The sequence below is a fragment of the Pipra filicauda genome, unplaced genomic scaffold (genome assembly GCF_003945595.2).
Source record: "Pipra filicauda isolate LSUMZ 115617 unplaced genomic scaffold, ASM394559v2 scaffold465_size509821_pilon, whole genome shotgun sequence".
In the NCBI taxonomy this organism is placed as follows: Eukaryota; Metazoa; Chordata; class Aves; order Passeriformes; family Pipridae; genus Pipra; species Pipra filicauda.
The window spans coordinates 323,861-345,795 of record NW_024104604.1 but is presented as its reverse complement, the minus strand read 5'-3'; the positions used below and the strand labels follow the sequence as shown (position 1 = coordinate 345,795).

Below are 21,935 nucleotides of genomic sequence, written 5' to 3'. Positions count from 1 at the left end.
TCATCGTGTATTAGCTATGCTCTGAGGTGATATGTTTATAAGATCTCCATTGCACGGTTAAGTCTTTAGTTACCGTTTTTTCCTTCTACAGCAGGATGAGAAAACAACTGGCACAGATTTCAGCCCAGGTCAGGAATCAGATGTATCTCGGATGGACCTTAATGGACACTGACCAATCAACGGTCAGTGGTCCAATGGACCAACGTTCCCAGCCACAATGTTGTATAAGTCTTGAAATAAGCACTGACTACTGAAAGAGGCATTTTTCTTCTGCTTCTCTAAAACGGGTATCTACTCAGCCTGTAATTTTAGCACACCTTACAAGATTCTAAGAGAAGTACAATACTTTCACCTCTCAAGTGGGATGTGGGGAGATGGTTAAGAAAGATGGTGACACAAACCCTTTTCATCCCTCTCTTGTTTTTTTTAAGAGCATATTGGATTTGCATTTCCAGAGAAGTCATCCAGGGAGAAGGGGACAGCATCTTCTCGAGAGCCATTATGCTTAAATATTATGTCACTGTTGTCTAAGCAACCATCACAGCCTCCCAAAAGCACAGAATGCTATATTGCCTGACTCAGCAGATGGTTGAAATACTTACATTCAGGGAAAGAGGTCAGGTAGTTATAATAGTTTAAAACAGATAATTATTTTTTAGAAGAAATATTAACTCTTACGAGGCCGGGAGTCACAGGGCAGCACAGGGAGGTCGTACATCTTGACTGCACACTCGCATACGGTACGTCACAACTCCTCACTCATTGCCAATAACTAGGAAAGATTTATATTTTAGAGACGTCCAGGCAGCCTTAAAAGAATTACAGCAACTGAGATATCTCAAAATTTTGACATGCTGAGACTGTTTTCACTCCAGTGCTTCTAGAGGTCATTTAAGGAATTCTGGAGGGCACGAGTGAGTCAAACACCTGCTTGGCTGTCTCCTAACATCAAATACGCGGCCTAGAGAAAAACAGGAGACGTACTGTAAAAACTCTTGCTGATAATTACAGGAGACAATGCGTGTCATTTATCTGATCAGTATGATTTGCATTAGAAAACATCTTCAAGCCTTTTTCGTGAAATCTTTAGCACACTAGATAGCTGGGGATGCATATTTTACAACCCAGTACATTGCTGATGAAAACACATTCATCCACGGGAGTAAAAAATACAGTGTGACTCTTACGGGACTGTATTCACCAGGGATAATAGAACTGCATATTTCATTTGGCCATAAAGGCCTGTCTTATTCTAGGGGGTCTTTTTACATCCCATGGATTTTTTAGTTTTTTGCGATTTAGGTGAAACGAACCTTCCCATACTTTGTGTAACAACGCAGTTCTCACCTCAGGAATCTGGTTTCCTGCTCTAGATCCCTTTGAGGAGTGGAAGGTCATGTTGCAGGCATGGAGAAGGGAAGGAGGGGGCTTGTTGCCAGTAAGCACCTCTCCCACAGCAATGCATTTACCTGGGGGTTTGAGGAAAGTACCACAACCCTTATTTGACAGCACAGTAAAACCAGAAAGCCCTGACTGCAAAGCCTTTAGTCCAGAGTTCTTCTCTGCCATACAGATGCTACCAGGGCTCTGGGACAGCAGGAGAAACCAGGTCATGTCAATTCAGCCCTAGCCCACTCACCAGAAGTCACTCAGGAACCTGAACTCAAGTCTCCAGTCATCCCCTACAAGCAGCACTTCCTTCAGGGACCATAGCCAGCCCTAAAAGGGCATTTGTTTGCCCTGCTTTGCTCTCAGAGACTTTCTCTAGCATAAGAAGGTCCTGTCTCCCTGATGCCTGCTGTGTATTGGGAATACACATGGGGGGGCTTTAAGACTGCAGGATCAGAAACTAGCAGAAAAACTGTGGCTGTGTTGTAAAAAAGGTCTGGCTCTGGGACGTTCCCTGTTCAGCCTCCCTGCAAGGAACACTGCCCTACAGTCCTCTATTACATGGCAAGCCCAGATCCCAGCAGTCAGGTGCGCTTCACAGATCCTTTGGGACACCTCTGTCTGCCCTGGGCTAGGGGATGCACGAGGAGATGGCAACCAAATGAGGCACTCAAAGCAGGGTTGGGGGGAAAGCAAGCTACCCCTGCCTGTGCCAAGCACTGGAGACTCTTATGAGGCTTCCCTGTGGTTCAGTGATCCCACCTGCAGAACAGGATCACTGAACCAGGTTCCTGTCTGGCAGAGCTGTGCCCCAGTCCCCACATCTGCAGCACCCCAAGAAAGGTTTTGCTGGAAGCAAGGATCCCAAAGGATCTGTGGAGTGCACCTGACTGCTGGGGTGGCTGTGTGCAGAGACCTACAGAGACCACCACTCTCCACCTATGGGGAAAGCTTTTAGAACGGAAACAGGCACAGATCAGGAATTTACCTGGCACACGGGAGAATTTTAAAGAGGCCAAGGCAGAACCTTTCATCTGTTAATCCTCTGCTAATTACTTTAAAGGGCTATAATAATCTTGTTAAATTCAGGTGACAGGTATTTCCCCAGCCTAAGCACAGCTGCACAGAGCTGTCTGAAACTCACACTGATGTGTTCATCCCTTCTGCCAGGGTCCAAAACCAAGACAAGAGACCAAGATAAAGGACATGAGTGAAGCATGTGAAATCCTATGGTTTTCACTTTCTCTTGTACTAGCAAGCAGCTTTTTCCATGTGATTCCGTAATTCCAAAGCGAGACATGCCAAATGACCTCGGGCAGAGCAGCACCATGTCTTTATAGGATGCTCTGTGGGACACTGGTACATCTGGGCCAGAAGTGGGGTGGAGATGGAGTGCACAGAGGGATGGCTGTGAGCAGCCAGACATGACATTTCTACTGTGAGCCTCCTCCTTTTTGTCTGGGGTGGGTTTTTTTCTCCCTCCTCCCACTCCCAAGCAGAGGTTCAAATTGAATTTATATCTGTCATTGCAGATAGAAGTCCTGACCAAAGAGAAAATAGGCTTCAGTCAAAATGTTTCCCCATCAGATAGCTCACAGATCTTGAGGAGCTGTTTTAGTTTAGGCAAGTTGACAAGCAATTCATTCCTAATTTTGCCTACTACAGTTACAGTACGAAAAGCTTTCCTCGTAGATTACATAATTATATTTTTCTTAACAAGGAGTACATGGCATTAGCAGGTTTAAATTATGCAAGCTTATTCTTTTGTCTTTTGTTATATTGTGTTCTATTGTGCTGGTAAAACAATATGTGCTTTAATTAGCAAATATCTGTAAATAATTTACTTGCTTTTCATACAGCAGAACAATGGAGCCAATTTTCACATACATCCACTGAGCATGTCTAGGGGGTTTCTTGCCAGAACCTTCCATTGTTCAGTATCTGTATCAATCTGCCCATCATTAGCAGCAAACGTTCAACAACCCAGCAAGACATTAAAGTTTTGGCCCCCGGGAGTAGCCCCAAGCCCCCCAAACCCGAGGCTACGCTCTGCAAAGAAAGATTAAAATACCCAGAAAATGAAAACAAACTCTTTTATTATCTATAACCCTGGCACCTTCGCACAGAAACATGGACGCCTGCCAAGCATTAAGGTCATTGGATTAATGCCATAAAATGCCGATGTTCATCTGACCTTCTGACTGCATTTTAGCTACAAATAAAAAGCTCAACTTGATACGACACCATGAATCACACGAGCGCCTTGGCTCTGCAGGGTTAACGCTGGGTGTGAACCCACACTGCATATGCACACACACACACACACACACACAAAGAAAAACGCTCTTAAATCAAGAGTGGATGACTGTTCAGAGACTTAAGGCATTGTTATTTTGAATGCGAATGAAAGGGCCAGAACAAGCATTGCAAGAATATTTCAATTATGTATTTCCCAGAACTACATCTCTGAGCAACTAATGCAAATATTGCTCCCATAGCAGTAGAACTTCTTCCCGAATAAAAGTATGCGAGAGCTTGAATCAGAACATACTTTCTATATCATTCGCATATTGTTTGAATATTATTAAAAATGCAAAATCTATGTATGCGTTACTCTCCTGAGCAATACAGTAATTATGATTAAGGGACAAGCAGCACAAAAAGAGCCAATTTATCTTACTTGTGCTTAGGAATACTATTGTGTAACTAAGCAACTAAAGACAAAATATAGTCTAATTAATTCACTCCTATGCTTATTTAAAAGACACAATTAGAACATTTTTATTTTCCAGCCTGCACAGTATCTCAACATGCTTGAGGGTGTACCATGTGAGGCCCATTATTCTCCAAAGACAAGAGTTTAATGTTTAGTACCACTGATCAGACTGGGAAAAGCAACTCTGGAGAGCAGTGGGCGTATTTTACAGTCTGAATGCACTGGGAAGGGGAGGGAATAGGAAAAAAAAAATTTTTTTTAAAAAAGGAAATCTGCCTTAAATGACCAGATATGCCAGATTGCTGGCTAATGGCTAGCAACATGTGGCTTCTCTGAGTAATATCATTGCCCTCTCCTTCCTTTGCCAGCATATGCTACTGGTGGCAAGAGAGATAAAAATATACAGAGTGGATATGCAATTACCAAAACCACGATATTTTATGACAAATGCCATTCCTCTAACACTGCTATTACAGTGCGCCTGATTTACAAAGCTGAATTAATTTGAGCAAGTGTACATTGGAGATTGATGCTATTAGCATGATTTTTAAAGCACCCTTTAATAATCATAATCTGCATGTTTGAAACGTGTTGCCATTACCAGTGTTGACAGATACAAGCATAAGGCACACACCGTGGAGACTAAAACAGGACTGTTCTCATTTCAAATAAGAGCGTACAGATTCCTACATCTTTTAAAAAAATAAAAATAGATCTATTACTGCGCAAAGGGAGTAGCACATTTTCGAAGGGGGGGTGGCGGCAATAAAACACTGCGGGTGTAAGACACCACGCTCAGGTCAGCCTATGCTACATTTCTGCACTGGGGCAGGACCTCTGCATGTGGAGAACCCCTCCAAAACAAAGCAGGCTTTTGAGGGATGCTGTGAACATCTGTCCCGAAATGAAGGGAGAAAAAACCCACTGCCTCCCTTAACTTTCTTGAAGAATCTCTCCTGAAATTATAAAGTGACGTACATTTATGGAGTGACTTCTTTTTTTTCCTTTCCCCCAATTAGTCTGAAAATGCAAAATACTGCTAGGGAAATAATTACAGGAAACTAGCTCTCTCCTCTCCTCTGTATGAGCAACGCTTACTCATGTAAATTACTTGCATGAGTAAGGATTATTTGCAAGGCGAAAAGCATTGCATCAGATCCCCAGTTCGGGAGAAGAGATGAAATCAACATGAGTTCGTAGTAAACTTCACTGCTGATGAATGAACCAAAGGCAGATCCCCACTGACAGTCCAGACTCAGTGGAAGCACCATTCACCACAATGCAGGGCAATGCAGGGAATGTCAGACCATGCAAAGTGAATTAGTTGGTTGTTTGGGTTTCTTTAGGAATTGTAGGCATCACATCAAATACCATCTCTGGATTTAATGAGTACCAGTTTTGAGATATATTTTTAAGCCTAGTCTAATTAATGCCAACACCTTTAAAAACATGAAAACACATGGCACTAACAAGCATTCTGCTCTAGAACTGCTTCTGCAAAGGTCAGTCATTCCACAGCCCCACGCTACCCCTTGGAGCACAGAGGAATAAATGAGCTGGAGGAGGGTTTGGTCAAGACCCTGTGGGCTGGAGGACTTGGGGGCTGAGCCCACCTTGCGCTCCCTGACTGCCACAGGACCAGGGCACTGAGCAAGGGGACCAGACAAGGGTCTCCTCGCCCAGCATGTACTTCTCCCAGTCAGGTGCCAAAAGAGCTGGGGGGCTGCTTTCCACACTCACCCTGCAAAACTGTTTCAAGTGCAACAGTGTGCTCTTAGGGCCAGCTCCCTCAGGATCTTCACATCCCCCCAAGCATCCTCCTTCGAACCCTGTGCGAGACACCTTCCATTACACAGGTTTTCCCAGCCTATGCTGGAGGTGACACAGGGAACTGTGCCGGACCAGGAGTGGACAAGAAAATAGGGGCAAGGTGGTGATTTCCTCCAGAAGAAGACACTTTTCTCCAGTTTGGCAATGGCTCTCCAGGAACAGAGGAGAGCCACTTCTTCCTCACCTCTTTGACCAGAGTGCTGAAGTGTTTGGGCTGGATGGCAAGGTGGGAGGCAGCACACTCGGGTCCCTGTGTCTTAAAAGCAGCAACAAAGTTTTCACCGAAGTAGCACAAACCTCTTCTACCTCACCTAACAGTGTTCCCAAAGGCACTGTTGCTCTTAAAAAGATGTCTCCGCTGCTCCTGCGCAGCAAGACCCCTGGCCCAAGCATGATGCCAGAGCTGCTGCCAGGCTCTCCATGCCTCGGAGCAGGCATCTCTTTGGGATGTGATGAGCATCAGGGCCAGGAGCACTTCTATTGCTGCATGTGACCAGCCCCATCCCACGTTCACCATCCACTGAGACTCCCTGGGAAGCAACCTCTGGCCAGCTCTTGGGGGTGAACAGGAGTTTCTCCACGGAGGTGATGGGGATGCTGAGCCTCAGGTGTAGGGAGAGGTATCGCAGCAGAGGCACATCTGGGCTTGAACCTTCCCTGGGTCTGGGCCCCAGTGCGTGGAAACATCCAGTTTTAGCAGCAGTCGGGGTTATATTTAAATCTGGATGATGAATTCAGCTAGCTATAAAAAGACTTATATTTACGCTTATTGCTGATTAGCTCAAACATTTGGCAATCAGATAAAATACGCCATCAGAAATTTCTGACTAACAGAAGCATTACATACCTCCTCGCTTCTCCCTCCTCACAGCCACTAGCTGAATACTGTCATAGTGTCAGTGCTGCTATTACAGAGAGCAGGCAGCCAGCTGCTTCTATTAATCATGCCTCTAGCGCAGGTAGCTGCCAGTGACTGTGCCTAAACCTCCTGTGGGCTCCATCGCAAGCCCGCGATTCAACCTCTCGTTCCCCTCGCCGACAAATCCACGGACAGCGAGCGCCCCTCTCACCCTTTGCCTTGGACACTGCGGATTTGCAATGCACGTGTAAGCACCGTCTCACTTCGTTCCTTGAATGCAAGATAAGGTGTTTTACCCCATCAGCAGTCCCACACCACGAATAAAGTCTACCCTGATGGCTACAAGCCGCCTCTGACCCACCAACTGCATCTCCTCCTGCAGAAGGAGCTCAGCCTGGAGTCAGGAAGCCTTGCGACCCCAGAGCGGCCCTGACGCCCCTTTGGGGACAGATGCAGGTGTCATTTACCTAAGGGATCGGGACCTTGGGGTGGTCAGGGGGAACAGCCACCCTGTGCTCTGATGAGGCTGGTCACCCCCCAGCCAGGACCCTGCACAGCCCCAGCCAGCACCCAGCCTTTTGTCTCCTGTCCACCTGCACATCTCCAAGCGCAGCTCGGATCGTTCCAAACTATTAAAAATCGATCATAAAAAATCATTCTGATGTCTATAAACAAGTTAATGGAGTAAGTGAAAACAAAGTACATTTCTTAATGGGAGTGTTATGTTGCCCTCTCTAGGCCCTGGCTCTCAGTGCCGGTTTCTGTAGGCTCCCTGCCAGAGAAATATCACTCAGAGCTGTTGCTGCTGCTGCTGCTACTCTGCTAATGAATGACTAACTTAGGCCAGAGGGGAAATGACATCACCAGGGTGTAAAACACAACTGCATTAGGAAACTTTTTACCTGCTTTGCATTTGTCATAATTATTCTACACAATACGGCCGGCATTTGCATAATTTCAAGGCGTGCCATTATCTTAATTGAAAATTGTTTTCATATGGTTGAATAATGCAGAATGACATCAGTTAAAGCCCCAGTGAAATGCACAAGTATAATCACACGGCTAATTACTAGCGGTGTTTGCATGTAAAAATAAATAAAATTGTGCGTATTATTAGGAGGGTACATGCAGCTGAGAACTCTCGTACCAGAGCAGTGTTTTACTCGTAATGGTAGGATTAATTTTCTCTTATGTTCCTACCACAGTAACATGAGCTGATCATTAAGGCGTATTAAAATGATTTGTGTCCCTTTCCCCACCCCCCCCTTCCAAATATCTTTCATTTTACACACACACGAGACACACAGAGGCACAGTTTTAAATAGTCACCACGGGCAATTTCAGAGCATCCATTGCTCACTGTCATCTCCCTGATTCTTAGGAAAAAGCTCCCTTATCTCAGCGGCACGCACAGAAAATTAAAGTGAAGAGGTGGCAGCGAGCGAAGGTGGCTCTGAAACGCGTTTCAGCCGCGTACGCATGTGTGCGGGGACAGGGCTACGCCGGCACCTACAGCCACGCGTGCCTCCGAAAACAGCTCCTGCGGACAGCCCCCCTTCGAACCCACACTCCCCCGGCATCCACAACACAAGTTACCCCAAAACATCTCATCCCCCTCCCGCCTGATCTCCAGCCCCTCTCGGGGACCCTCTCCATCCCCCGCCCCAGACCGGGGACCGCCGAAGCAATGAATTAGCGAAGCAGATAACGGGAGGGTTCGGGGCTGGGGCGGGGCGGGGCGGTGCGGGGCTGCGCGGCCCCATCCCGGGCTGCGCGGCCGCGGGCGGAGGTGCCGGCGCGCAGCGCGTTTGCGCCGGGAGCGCGGCGGCTCCGAAATACGCCCAGGCATATCTGCAAGTTATTTGAATGTATTATTCCCGTACCTGTCATTTATCACTTTATTCAACACGTCCCTGCCAGCTCGAGAGCGTTTGATCTCCCTCTGCCTCCATTTCGTAATTTCCGCCCTCTTAAACATATCGAATACTTAAAAAAAGCCCCGAACAATATCGAAATCACCCCGACGTGTTTTTCTCCCCGCTTTTCCGCGTCTTTTGGGTTTTTCGGATTTTTTTTTGTTGTTGTTGTTGTTGTTTTTTTTTTTTTGTTAACGATGCGGGAGAAGGACAAGGCGAGCCCCGCACACCCTCCACTGCCCGCCGGGCCGGGGGCGCCCCGCACCGCGACCCCCTCCCGCCTTCCCTCCGCCCGCACAAGTTCCCGGGCAGCGCGCACCGGTGCGCCCCGACGGCGCGGCCCCTCCGCGCTGCCCCGCCACGCACGGCGGGGAGGGGGGCGCGGGTGGGGGGAGCAAACGGGAGGGAAGGGGGGAGCCAAACCCGGACATGCAGGTGGGGACGGGCGCGGGGGGCTGAAAGGGGAGGGGGCCGGCGCCGCGTTTACCACCTCGCCATGGTCACTGGTCCTGCCCTGGGGGGTGTCCTCGGGGAGAAAATAAAGTTTGGCGCTGGAGAGAAGTTGCCGGCTGGTGCGCTCCTCCCAGAGCAGCTGCAGCTCCGCGATGCAGGCGGGCTCCTCCGCGCGGCACCGCACGAAGAAGAAGTCGCCGAGGGAGAGGACCCGCGCCCGGCCGCCGCCGCGGCGCTGGAAGCGGAACGCCCTGTAGAAGACGTAGGGGCCGTGCGAGCCGCACGGGGCGCCGACCCACTGCGGGGAACAACAACACGGCAGCGGCATCAGCGCCGGCTCCGCGCCGCGCCGCGCCGCGCCGCGCAGGGGCAGGAGGAGGAGGAGGAGGGCGGCGGGAGGGGAGCGCGGGAGGGAGGGAGGGGGCTCCGCGGCGGCGGGGGGCGCGGGGCGGGGCGGGGGCGCGGGGCGGCGCGGTACCTGCAGTGCGCTGCGCTCCATCGCGGCTCCGGCGCGATTGAACTCAACATTCTCCCAAACTTGTTGGCGTGAATGGAGCCCGGCAGGTCCTGGCAGGGCGAAGCCGGCCCCGCCGCCCGCCGCCCCCCGCCGCCGCCGCCCCCGCGCCGCCCCGCCGCCGCCACCGCCCCCCGCCCCACCGCGCGCGGCGACGCCCCCCCCCCTGCCCGCTCCCCGCCCCACCGCCCCGCCGACGCCCCGCCGCGTCCCGCCGCCGGCGCCCCCTGACGCCGGCCGGCCCCCCGACGCCCGGCACGGCCCAGCAAAAATGCCGCGGGGCGGCGGCGGGCCCCGGGGGGGTGGCGCGGAGGCGGCGGGACGGCGGCGGGGGCGCTACGGGAGCCCAGCGATTTTTGGGGGGCCGAAAGGGCGGGCGGGCGCGCTGCGGATCTGACAGGACCTGCCCGTATATGTCTAATATAAAGACCATTTCCTGCGGCGCGAGGGGCGCTGCTCGTCCGCGCGCGCCCGGCGGGGCCGCCCGCTGCGCTCCCACCGCCCGCTCCGAGCCCCGGCCCGATCCCACCGCCCGGCACCGCAGGGCGGACAGCGGGGGCTGCCACCCCTCCCGCCCCCCCCCTCCTCCCGGCGGCTGCCCGCTGAGGGGCGGGCGGGCGGCGCGCGTCCCTAATTTATTTATCGCTGTTTCCCCGGGAAAGGATGGAAAGTGGGTTATCGATTATATAAACACATCAATATTCATGGCGCTGCGCGGAGGGACGCGGCTCGGCCGGAACAGGCAGTGCGGCCGGGGGAGGGGGAGCGCGGCGGCTGCGATGGGTGGGCGCGCAGCGGGACGTGCCGGGGCGGGCGCGGAGGGGCCGGGGCAGCGGGCAGGGGATGGAGCGGGGCGGCCCCTTTACCTGCGCCCCGCCCGCCCCCCGCGGCCACACCGCACGTCGGGAGAGCCGCGGGCTTTGCGCATCTCGCGCAGCCTCCGCGGTTCCTGCGCGGGCAGCTCCGGCCGCCGCCAGGAGCATCAGCCGCGGGGAGCGGGGCAGGCTCCGCTCCGGACTCCGCACCGGCGCAAGGTCCGCCCGCAGCGTCGGGCGCGGAAAGTTCCCATCGGGGCCCCGGGAGCCGCAGCCTCGCAGGTAGATGCCGCTGCGGCCGGAGGGCTGCGCGGCCCCTCCGCCCCCGCGGAGCACCCTCCGCCCATCCCCGGACTCGGGGGGAACCTTGTCCTAATCGCCGTTTTCCCCCGGCAGCCAACCCCGGCACCCTGGGGCGGGAGGAAAGCGCTGCGAAGCGGGGACCGATCCCCCCCTCCCCGTTTCCCCCCCCTCCCCACGCCTCGTGCCTCAGTAGTGGCACTTTCTCCCCATTTTTTTGGCTCGTTGCCGTCCCGAGCCCCCTCCGCGAGCGCTGATCCCGGGAGGGTACCGGGGGGGGAAAAGAGGGAGGGCGGGCACACGCTCGGAGCAGCCCCAGCGGGGCGCAGTGAAAGGGAAGCAAACAAATAATTAATCAGGCATGTAAACAGACGAGCAAATAAATAAACAGATGAATGAGATCGTTAATAATGACGCCGGCGGTGACGTCAGCGCCGCGTGCATCACGACACAGCGCGCGCCGCGGGGGGCAGCAACAAGTGCGGGCGGTGGCGCCGCGGGGGCGCCCCCTGGCGGGCGGCTGTGGGGCGGGCGGCGGTGCGGGAACAGCGGGGATAGCGGGACAGCGGGAACAGCGGTGTGGGAATAGTGGGGATGACGAGAAAGTGGGAACAGTAGTGCGGGGACAGCGGGACAGCGGGAATAGCAGAACAGTGGGAATACCGGTGTGGGAACAGCAGCACAGCCAGAACAGTGGGACAGAGGGACAGTGGGAACAGCAGTGGGGGAACAGGGGGACAGCAGTGCAGGACAGTGGGACCAGCAGAGCAGAGCAGTGGTGTGGGACAGTGAAGGGCTGTTGGGGACGGTTGGTGCACAAATCCTGCTGGGCACGAGGGGCCACCCCACTGTGAGCCCCTGGTGTGATGTGAGGAGCAACCTGTGCGAGGTGTGGGCAAAGGGTCACTTGGCCCTGGGCAGCAGGAACAGAGCAACATGGGAATTTGGGCAAGGTTTGCACTGGCATCGCACAGGTGAGGAATTCATCCCGACATCCTCTGCGCTGGGGTCTGGCTGGGCAGCTGTTGCAGGCTCCACTGGGAGGCTGGGTGCTTCTCCAGAAGGAGGCTGCTTTTCTACTGGTTCCCCTGGAGGAATTACCAAATCCTTCCAGTTTTTGGAGGTTTCATCTTTCCTGTCCTGTATCCTTCTGGAATACGCCAAGTGCCTGTCTGGTCTGTGGCCTCACAGTCTCTTGGCTGTACAGGGGTGAAAAGGCCATGAGCACCAGGGGAGAGCTGAGATGCTGGATGGGGCAGGCACGGAGCCAGTGGGTACCAGTGCTTGGACTTCCACCTTGCATAAGCTCGGCTTGGATGGGCAAAACTGGCAGAACAGCTAAGGAGAGCTGCAAATACCAGCCCTTTTGGCCACTAAAGTCTGCTACTTTGTGCTTGGGAGCTCAGTCCCCTGAGGGAAGGATGTTTGGCAGGGGCTGGGTAGGTATGGGAGGTGATGCAAGTGGGACCCACACCTCGACACATCCCCACAAAACAGGGAGTGCTGCTCCATTTCACCCCCAGCGAACTCTGGCACAGAATAACTTGCATTTCTTCAGCAATTCACCTTTGTTTCCACTGACCTTGGCATGTTTAATCAGGATTATATTCTCACACAGATAAAACCGTCCTCAAACAATTGTGACAATATATTGGGCACAAACAGGTTTTTATTTGTTAATTCGTTTTCTTTGTCTCAGGCAGGTAGGGCTGCTCCTTTCTCACAATATATAATCAAATCAAAGAGAACTACCCACCTAAGTGCCCAAATCCCTCTGCTTCTATGCCAGCAGCTGGGGCCCAGGCATTGCTGGCAGCTTCGGTGCTGACCCTGAGCTCCCACCCACTGCACAGAGAATCACTCGTGGCTCTGAGAGTTGCAGAGCCCAATTCTTCCCACCAGCCACAGTCTTGCTCCAAGCCTCCCTCCAAGCCATGGTGTTATAACCACTATTAAGAAGGTGGTGAGGCTGGATAACCAGGCAAGGGCATGTTTTGGTCCTCTCAGCAGGGATTGCTTATCCATGAAGGACACTGGGAGGCAGGGGTTATGCAGGATGACCCAAGCCACCAGTCCATGCATTGAGCTCCTCCAGGACGCCACCTAACTGCCAGTTCTAGAGGAGCTCAGTATCTGTGGGGCAGGGGAGGGGGCACAGCATGAGCAAAAGGAGAGTTTACCCTCTGTCCCCACAGCTCCAGCCCTTGGTGTTGCTTCATCCAGTGCTGCTGGATGGCAAGACCATCAGCATCCTGCTTTCTAATTGGTAGCATTTGGAATGGGATAGCAACAGAGGTTGTGGCAGCATGGAAGAGTACATATTCCCAGCAGTGAGGGTATGTGTACTCATCGTTGCTCTGACATCAACTGTAGAGGAGCCTTCTCCCCCTGAAAAACTCTTTATACTTCAAAATAATAAATAAAAATAATACAGAGCCTGTTTATAGCAGAAATTGAAATTCCACATATTATCAAATGCTGGATTTTTTCCTGCAGGCACTGGATAGGTTTCTTCATATGAATATTTTCTAACTTTCTCTGGCCAAAAGAAATGTGCAAAATGTTGTAATGTTTCTGTGCTTTCCTTTGGACATTCCAGGCTTTTGCTTAAGCTTCTCATAAAAGGCTATTTTCAGTGGAGGGAGGAAAAAAAAAAGGCAGCCTACAGTATACTGAGTCAATAAAGTAATGCAAAACCATAAAACACAGCAATGATAACAACAGAAGATCAGTAGATTACAAAGGAAATAAGAGGGGGATCAAACAGAGCGGTAGCTGGAAATGACTGCATAGAAGCCAAAATAAGACTGGTCCTAATAAACAACCAAAGTTGAAATCAAAAAAGCATTTGAAGCGTTAATTTATTAAATAACTTTATTTTTGTGCCTTACAATTAAAAATAGTTGTGGTCAGGCATGTTGGGAGACAGGAAGCAATTGGAGTCTTCAAGCCCGGCTTTGTGCTTAGAAGGGAACGCAGCCTGACCCACGCTGCAAGGGGGCTGTGCCTGCACGGGGGGGTGGGCAGCCAGCAGTGCTGGGGGGTGCTCCACTTCACTTGGTGATTTTCTACTCAGAGCTTTTCCCTTCCAGCCTTTTAAGACTCAGAGGAGTTTTACAGGGAGCGTCCAGGGTGGGAGATGGAGTCACGGTGGGGCTGTGAGGGCGACGCCAGCCCCTGCTCCCACTCAGCACATAGGATGGGATGCACAGCCCTGTGAAACTGCCATGAGGCCTTGCGTTCACTCTAGCAGGTTTTGGGATCAGTCTCTCACTTTGGAAGCCCTTTAGATCAGATGTGTGAATCACCAGTTCAAAGGATTAATAATACCAGGAGTCAGAGCGTTTATCTTCCCGTCAGAAGATCCACCAGCCCAAATCAGTGACCGAACTGAGCAGAAAACCCTACACGAGATCAGCTTTCAAAACCCAGCCTTCAATTCCTATGCGCATTTGGAGTTATTTTTATTTACCTTGCACTTCTTTTTGTCACCCTGGCATCGTGTTTTTAACTCCCCTGTAGCACTGCTAGGAGCTCGCCTGGAATAAGCACCCCACTGCCCTAGGGCTCCTGGATCAGGCTGCTTAAGGAAAATTATCATCACTGAATATCAAGAGATAAAAAAGTGACTGTGTTAGGACAGATCACCTCCACATGCAGAAACTAGGAAGATGCCCAAATGGTTGTAGAGTATTATGAGACCCATAACAAGGAGTGAAGCCATGGGATGGGAAGAGCCAACGCTTTGGTAGCCCCAAAAATATTTGCTTAACCCTCACGGTAACAGTATGATGCAGCAGCTGCTACCTGCTGCCTGGAAAGCTGGTTCTGTGCAGAGGCACAAGGTGATGGGTCAGCTAAAACCAAACCCACACCGTTTCTGCCTGATCGGTTGCTAACCAAGATACACTTTTCAGATGCTGTTAATTGAGTCTGATGAATTTTGCTCCGGTGGGACCTATTACAGGCAAAAATACAAGTGACATCAGAGCCATAACTCATAAAAATCAAGTCCCTGAATTACATCTGAGAGCAATATGAAAATGCAAGTGGGATTTCAAATGGTATCAAATAACTTTCTGTCATACCTTATTAATACCACAGAGCTAATAGAAACAGCTATATTATCATCCTAATGTCATTATACATATATAATACACATGTGCGCATACACACAAACACTGTGTGTAATTATAACAACATTATTTTGTTCACACAGCCTGAAAAATGTGATTAGATGGTGGCTCTGAAATGGCAATATTCAATCAGGTATGACTTGTATATTGGCTCAGAGCACAGTCCTCTACTTATGTAAAATTATGCCTTGTTATGTGCAGCAGTAGCATGGACGGCTGTGAAAGAAAAGAGGGAGCCGAGGCCATAGAGATCATTTCATCTTGTGTTGGAAGGGCTGAATTGTCATTTCAAAGCTGAAACACCGTCACTGTCCAGCCAGAGATCCCCAGCTATCCTCTTCTGTCTGGATCACTTCAGAAAACATGCTAATTTATCTGCAAAAAATACCTGCCTTCTCAACAAATCCTGAATAAAATTTCTCACTGGAAATGTTCCTAAATGCGACTAAACTCCTTCTTTTATAATCATAAGGCTCAAAAGGGGATGCTGCCTGGTAGGACTTTAGATGAACCTCAGTTTCCAAATGACGTGCAGGAAACACACACACCAGCCATTTCACATCCAGCTCCTGTCAAATAATTTACCTCAACGGTTTTCAGTGAAAACATACATATGTGTGTATATATATATATATACGTCTGCATGATGGGGATAGCAGGGGCTGGAAATATCACCGTAAGAATGCCAGGCCATATTTACCCAAGTCAGTGGTCAAAGCAAGTTGCTATTCTCGGTGTGCTAGATTTAAATTGGTTTAAGTAAACAAGCTGGCCTCTTTCCACTTAGCAAGTCTGAGCTGTTGTGGCCTTTTTTCTGAGAAAATTCCTTTTTTTTTAATAGACTTGGTGAACTCCAGAGAAGGGTATGTAGCTATCACAGAGGGAGCAGCCAGTGCTGCTGGGGAGCAAGCCAGGGCAAGGTGGGCTCCCCAGGCAGGGGATGCACCAGCCAAACTCAAAATTTGCCTTTTTCCGCCCTGCCCTCATGTGAAAGCAGGGGACTTCACCTCCTCATTTACTTTGCCCGCCTTGCTGATGCCTAAGCTCTTACTCTTGCTTGCCTGTTTTAGGACTGAGTTTTCCTGTTTTCCCCAGTTTGGTTTGTGCAAGGACATTTGACCTTGTGGTTATTGAGATCTTTTTTACCTAAACTAGGATGAGATGCAGTGATACAAAGAAAGGGCTCCTGAGTTCCCCTGAGTACCTGCAGGGCTGGTGCATCCACCATCATGACCTCATTCTTCCCTTTGCATGCAGATTTTTACCCTGGAAGTGCTAGCAGTGTCTTCTGCAGTTACTCCCATGTCTTCATCCTTTACCGGAGTTACAGATGTCACAAAACTGATGAGTCAATCATCTGGTACAGTTTAGCAACATTTAACCTTTGCCTAAGCTGTCTTCAAGCCATTCCCGCCTAAGTACGTAACCAAGGCAGCTCAGCAGACAACCTGCTGGGGACTGCCTGCACCTTGCCTCCTCCACGGTTTTGCCTGAAAAAGGCTTTTGGAATCTGGTGCCAAGTGGCAGCACAGGAGGAAATGAATCAGAATAGCTCCTGGTACCTCAACTCTACAGCCTTAAGGCTGCTTCTTGTCTTGCAAGACAAGTGGCTCAACAAGCAAGTGCTCCTCTGTCCCAGGTCGCTCTGGTCCCTGCCACTGGCATCAGGGGGGATGGACTTTTCTGCACCTTCTACTGAGCCAACCCTACTATCATTAACTACAGATTTATAAACACAAGATGTGTTTATAATCTGTAGTTATCCTGGAGAGGATGCAGAAATCATTCCTCCTCCTCTCCATCCAGGTACACACGTCAAACTAAAACAGTAGAAGGGAAACGGAAGTGATCTGCAAGTCCAGCTTTGCCAAACACACGAGGTTATCCAGCCACTGTTTCCAGGGAGCAGGGATAGCTGCCATACCAGAGAGTCTTCTCCTCCTTTCCAGCTCCTCCTTTGCTTACCCAAGTGAGTGTTGGACACATTTCTGAAGTATAAGAATCTCTGAGGTCTAACCACCACGAATCCAAGCCCCTGGGGATGATAGAGTTGGTGGGTTTTTTTTTTAAATCCTCTTGAGAAACAGATGCTTTGGCTCATCTTCATTATACCTAGCCTGATTTATTTTAATTGCTCTGGGTATCCGGAGTACTACGATTGCATAATCTCATGCACATGCCTTTAAAAGGAAGCCTTGGCTGCAAAGCCAGAAAGGCAATGTTAAATATGGAAAAAGTACTATGCAAAGTCTCATTTATTTTGGAAATCACTGGAAAGAGTTCTACTGAAAATTCACAGCAAAACATATGCCACATTTGAATAATAACTTTGACAGGTGCTTTACCTAGCTTAGCAATAAAAAGGGCTTGAAAAATTGCAATCCCTCAAAAAGATTTCACTCCCAACCCCTGAATTTTGGTGAAACCAGAGGACAGAGGCAGACACAGGGAGGTGAGAGCTGGTTGCTGGTCACTGTGTGCCCTGGGGCAGTGCTTCCACCCCTACCAAAATAACCAGAAAACAGCAACCAAAGGGAAAACCCATTCTGAGCAGAGTCAGTGGGAACTACAAGCTCAGGACAGCCAGAAAGGAGGAGGTCTGATGAGATCTGCCCTTCCTGGGTTTAGAAATCCAGAGATTCATCTCAATAAAACAAAGCAGGGATAACAGGACTGCAGAGAAATACCTGAATATCATTCACTTGTCTTATCTGATACAGTGCACAAGATGCCAAATATTGTCTGCTTGGGAAGAAAAGGTCTGCAGAAACCTTCTTTCAGTTAGGAAAAAATTAGTACTTAAGGTACTTTACAATTGAACTGAGAATAAGGCTTTATTCTAAAGTCAAGTCAACATGTTATCTGTTATTAAGATGCTGCTTTTCTGGAGAGGGATCCATGTCTTACCAAAAGCTTATTCTTTCTCTGTAATTTTTTAATTTATCTCACTGAACAAATTAATACCTGCCATAAATACTGTCCCTGAAGCCAGTGGGGGTACTCTGTGAAAGAATTTGACAAAGAACTAAAAAAAAGAACTCCAAACCCTGCTTTTTACCTGTGGCTTTTTGATATGCTTTCCAGTCTTCTAGGAAAGGGAAAAGCAATGAGTTTTATAGGTTACTTACACTGTATTATTTAAAAACATGCAACTGAGATTTTGTTTTTGCAGGAAATGTAGTCAATTCGTCCTCACCAGCCTCAATGTCCACAGAGAAATGTTCATGTGTGCCCTGTGCCTCTGGGTACACCCCAAATATCGAGGGGGTGATTAACCAAGAGCAGGCTCCGCATGGTGCTGGGATCAGCAAACCCAGTAAACTTCACAGGGGAAGGAGGAGACCCATAATCATATCTGCTGATTTGAAAGGGGAACCGTGAGCAGTTTTCACTTGGTACTGTTTATCTGGGACCGAACCAGATCCGTATAGATTTGGCACTACCTATTTTCCATGCCAGGCTCTGGAAGCACAGTTGGTGCTACCATACCTGGCTGGCAGGTGCTTTGAGGGGCTGTGAGCAGGCAGCAGCACCACAATTCACAGGCTACACCTTTAAACGCCTACAAATTTACTTTGGGCTTGCAGATGATAATGAGATTCACGTCTGGGAGAAGGAGCCCATAGAGACTATCAGGAATATTAATGCTATCACAGAAGTTTATTACTGCCTGCATGTTGAGAAGCGGGTAAGGAAACCCTCTGGGGTTTGTTGTGCTACCAGCAATTATCATGCGAGATTTCTGTTCCTGGTTTTTCCGCTGATAAGGTATGGGGGAAAAAACCTTCAACAGTGGTCTTTCGGCAGTGTTTGGGATTTTAAGCTGTGTGGATGTTTCCACCACTGCCTTCTGCAAACCTCCATTTCTTGGACAAGAGCTGAGGGCTTTCCCTGTCCATCCCTTTCTGAAGATTTGCCATTTCTAGCTCAACAAACCCATGTGCCTTATGCTTGCAAAATTCCCACGTGCATCTGCCATCTCACAGAATTGAAGTAACCCATCAGGTGTGGGTCTACACAGCTGTTTTGTTCACATCAAGACAAGCCCTTCACTTCACTCCCCTGTTTCTCCTTGTGCTCCCATCTCCGCTCATGGAGAGGTACCCCCAGCACTGGATTCACAGTAGAAGCAACATGGTGCTGTTGCTTATTCAGATGCCAAGAAGTCATCAGCAATTGGTTTCATGAGGAACAAACCATCAAGATGCGAGCACAGGCTCTGGAAACCTGTCCCTGACATACCAGAAACCCTTCCTGTCCTTTCTTCTCCTTCCCTTTCAATAGGGTAAGGGCTATAAAACCTTGTACCTTTTATCTAGGTTGGGATCTGGTGCCGAGATCAGCCTTTCTCAATGTTTGCATTCTTTTAAAGCTCTTTATCCATTAAAGAAGGGAAAAAATGAAACGAAAAGGAAAAGCCCACACTCTGGCTAGCCAATGGGAGCAGAACCTCTCAGCACAATTTAGGGATGTGCCCGAGCAGGCAGCAGTGCCACGGAAATCAAGGGGCTGGTGGCAAGAGTGACGGGAAGAGGGATATACCTGGGAGGAGATCCATTTCTCTTGAAAGCTTCATTAAGGCTCCTCTATCCAAGAGGCACGGATAAAGATGAACCAGACTTTGCTGATTTCATCACAAACCTGCCCACACCAGGTTCCAGAGGAGCTGGTGCACATGTGGGAAATTTGAACTGTATTTACATTTTGAAACAAATTACAGAACAGGCACTTGCTCCGATGGGTGCCCAGACTGCGATGAGGCCCCACAGGCTCCAGCTGCAGGTTGGGCAGGAGTGCCCTGCTGCCACCTTGCTGGAGGCAGAGCCAAAAGCACCAGCTTGTTTTTCCCAGGTGGCACAAGCCAGGCACAACCAGTTCCATGCCAAGAGGGTCACCAAACCCCACCAAAGCGCCCTTGGCACAACAGCGCCTTTGCTGATGGACGTGGTACCCCATCGGTGTCCCCCAGCACAGATGTACCAAGAAACCTTTCCGATTACAGATGATGCCTTAAATGGGTCTTGGTTAAACTCCAGCTGCTCGGTGGGCTTTGAGAAGTGTGGCATTGCTGCTGGAGGAGCTTCTAGCTGTTACATTTAATTAAAGATTCTGCTGAAAGTTCTGCTTAAAATCGCAATGCTTGCTGCTCAGAAAAGCGTAGGTGATTCCCCCAGAGGCCTGGCCAGCATTCCTGCTCCTATTGTACAACATTATTGATTAATCAAAACTAATGCTCACAGCTGTTGCCTGATGGATAATGTCTTTGGTGTTTGCCTGCATATAATTATTTACTACTTTATCGATGTTATTTATTTCTTCATTAAGTATTGTTGGCTGTTTAATTACGTGAAACACAACTGCAAATGTCTAAAAGCCATGGGAAAGGCTGCCCAGAGCTGAAATCTTTCAACCATAGACTCCAAAAATAAATCTAAATATAAAAATATTTTAGCCAGCCTTCTGAGTGAAGACCATCAAACTGCAAACACGTTACATGTCATCTGGAGGCTGAGACACCGGAGTGCCATGTTCAGATAGATTTGCAATGCTGATTTGATTGCACATGGCAAAGGCCTTTTGCAGACTTGTAGATACGTTTTATTAGATCTCCAAAACACATAAGAAAGACCCTTATTTTATTCTTGGTAGCTGAATGTTGGAAATAAACTAAAGTGAAAGTCTAATTTCCGAAACTTACAGTCAGGAGGGCCTAAAGAAGCTCCTTTCAACAATCAGTTCCTGTGCCAAGGTCCAAGGACTTTGCAGGCTGGATGCTGGCCCTGTCCAGTGCCCCAGTGACAAACTGGAAGTCTCTCCAGGGGTTCCCTCCAGGCTCTCCCCTCTGCCCCCCAGCTCTTTGTGAGAGAAAAGGACTCAAGGGCCCCTGCACCCTCCCTGCCCCAGCACCCCACTGCCCTCACCCTCCTCAGAAGCACCAGGGACAGCCACTGCAGCAGATCTGTGTCTGCCCTCACTGAATTAGGGAGCTGACATCTAATCCTTGGATCAACATGGGGCAAGAATGGATGTGCTGAGGTTTACTTAGCTTGTGATGTCAGACAAACTTTTATAGAACCACTTTTCTTTGCAAGAGCAAGCCACGGGCGTTTAGGGGCAAAATCAACATCTTAAATTCTATCTGGAAACCAACAAGTGAGTAGAAACTAGGTCTAAGACACATTGTTTGGCTCTCAGCAACATCTAGGTACTTATCATTTAAAAAAACCAGCCAGGTACATGACTACAAATATAGTATTAGAGAACTTGGAAGGATTTTCTCAGTCTGCGAAACAACCAGAGGACCCCAAATCCTACTGCAGCTCACAAATCATTAACACACCTATAACAGATCAGAAATAGCTTCTGTATCTCCTTATTCACAAAATAAAAATTCCCTCTCTGACATCCTCTCCAAACAGTGCTCATCAGGCCCTTTTCCCAGGGCAGGAGAACAAATTGCTCTGGCAGTCCTCACCTGGACATCAGTGCATTTGTTATTTGGGAGCTACTGGCCCGAATGTCTCCTCACAACTCCTTGTAGACCTCCCGCTCACTTCTGCGGCCGTGCACTACCACCAGGGAGGACTTAGGCACTGCTTCATGAAAAGTACACAAAATGACCAGTTGGCAAACCTCCCAACTTCCCTATAGCTCTCTCCTAGGGCAAAGCTTCTGCTTTTCCTGTAGGAACCCCGAGGAGGACCAGACTAACACCTGGCACCATCAGGTCACCTGTGTCTGTCCCAGTGTATCTCAAGCCCAGAGCACAAGCACAAGTTTACTGTGGGACCTAAGTTCTGCCCACGCTCTCAATATACAGCACACATTCACCTCTTTTTTTAACTAAGACATGTTGGGGAAAACCTGAGAGAAACAGTAGGCAGAGAGGAAGGATTAAAAAAAAAAGAGAAATGATGGGTCTAGGGAATTTGGTCTCCATTTCCTTCTTTGTCTCCTTCCCAACCTCCACATTTTTAGGTATTTCGTCTGTCTCCAGCCAGTTCTTC

The 21,935-nt window shown here is 49.5% G+C and overlaps 2 protein-coding genes across 5 annotated transcripts in view; one reads left to right on the top strand and one right to left on the bottom strand.

Moving 5' to 3' along the window:
* ARID5B (AT-rich interaction domain 5B) overlaps nucleotides 1-9,699 on the bottom strand; it is a 116,010-nt gene extending 106,311 nt beyond the window's left edge. For 2 of the 3 annotated variants that reach the window (XM_027714414.2, XM_039386119.1), the window contains exons 1-2: nucleotides 9,642-9,699; nucleotides 9,201-9,461 (exon numbers count right to left, since the gene is read on the bottom strand). In XM_027714414.2, coding sequence (XP_027570215.1) covers nucleotides 9,201-9,461; nucleotides 9,642-9,662 — 282 coding nt within the window. In that variant the 5' untranslated portion in view covers nucleotides 9,663-9,699. Of the gene's footprint in view, nucleotides 1-9,200; nucleotides 9,492-9,641 lie in introns of those variants that run through there. The other variant, XM_027714412.2, reaches the window with a different exon arrangement.
* A 293-nt stretch (nucleotides 9,700-9,992) lies between these two features.
* LOC120324230 (bcl-2-binding component 3, isoforms 3/4-like) lies at nucleotides 9,993-15,346 on the top strand. 2 transcript variants are annotated; one of them, XM_039386120.1, is made up of 2 exons: nucleotides 9,993-10,774; nucleotides 15,130-15,346. In XM_039386120.1, exons 1-2 carry the CDS (start codon nucleotides 10,091-10,093, stop codon nucleotides 15,133-15,135), a joined length of 690 nt encoding a protein of 229 aa, XP_039242054.1. In that variant the 5' UTR covers nucleotides 9,993-10,090; the 3' UTR covers nucleotides 15,136-15,346. The 2 variants fall into 2 exon arrangements, 1 of the variants encoding a protein (XP_039242054.1); XR_005565361.1 differs by lacking the exon at nucleotides 9,993-10,774 and adding an exon at nucleotides 11,649-11,766.
* The last annotated feature ends 6,589 nt before the right edge of the window (nucleotides 15,347-21,935 follow it).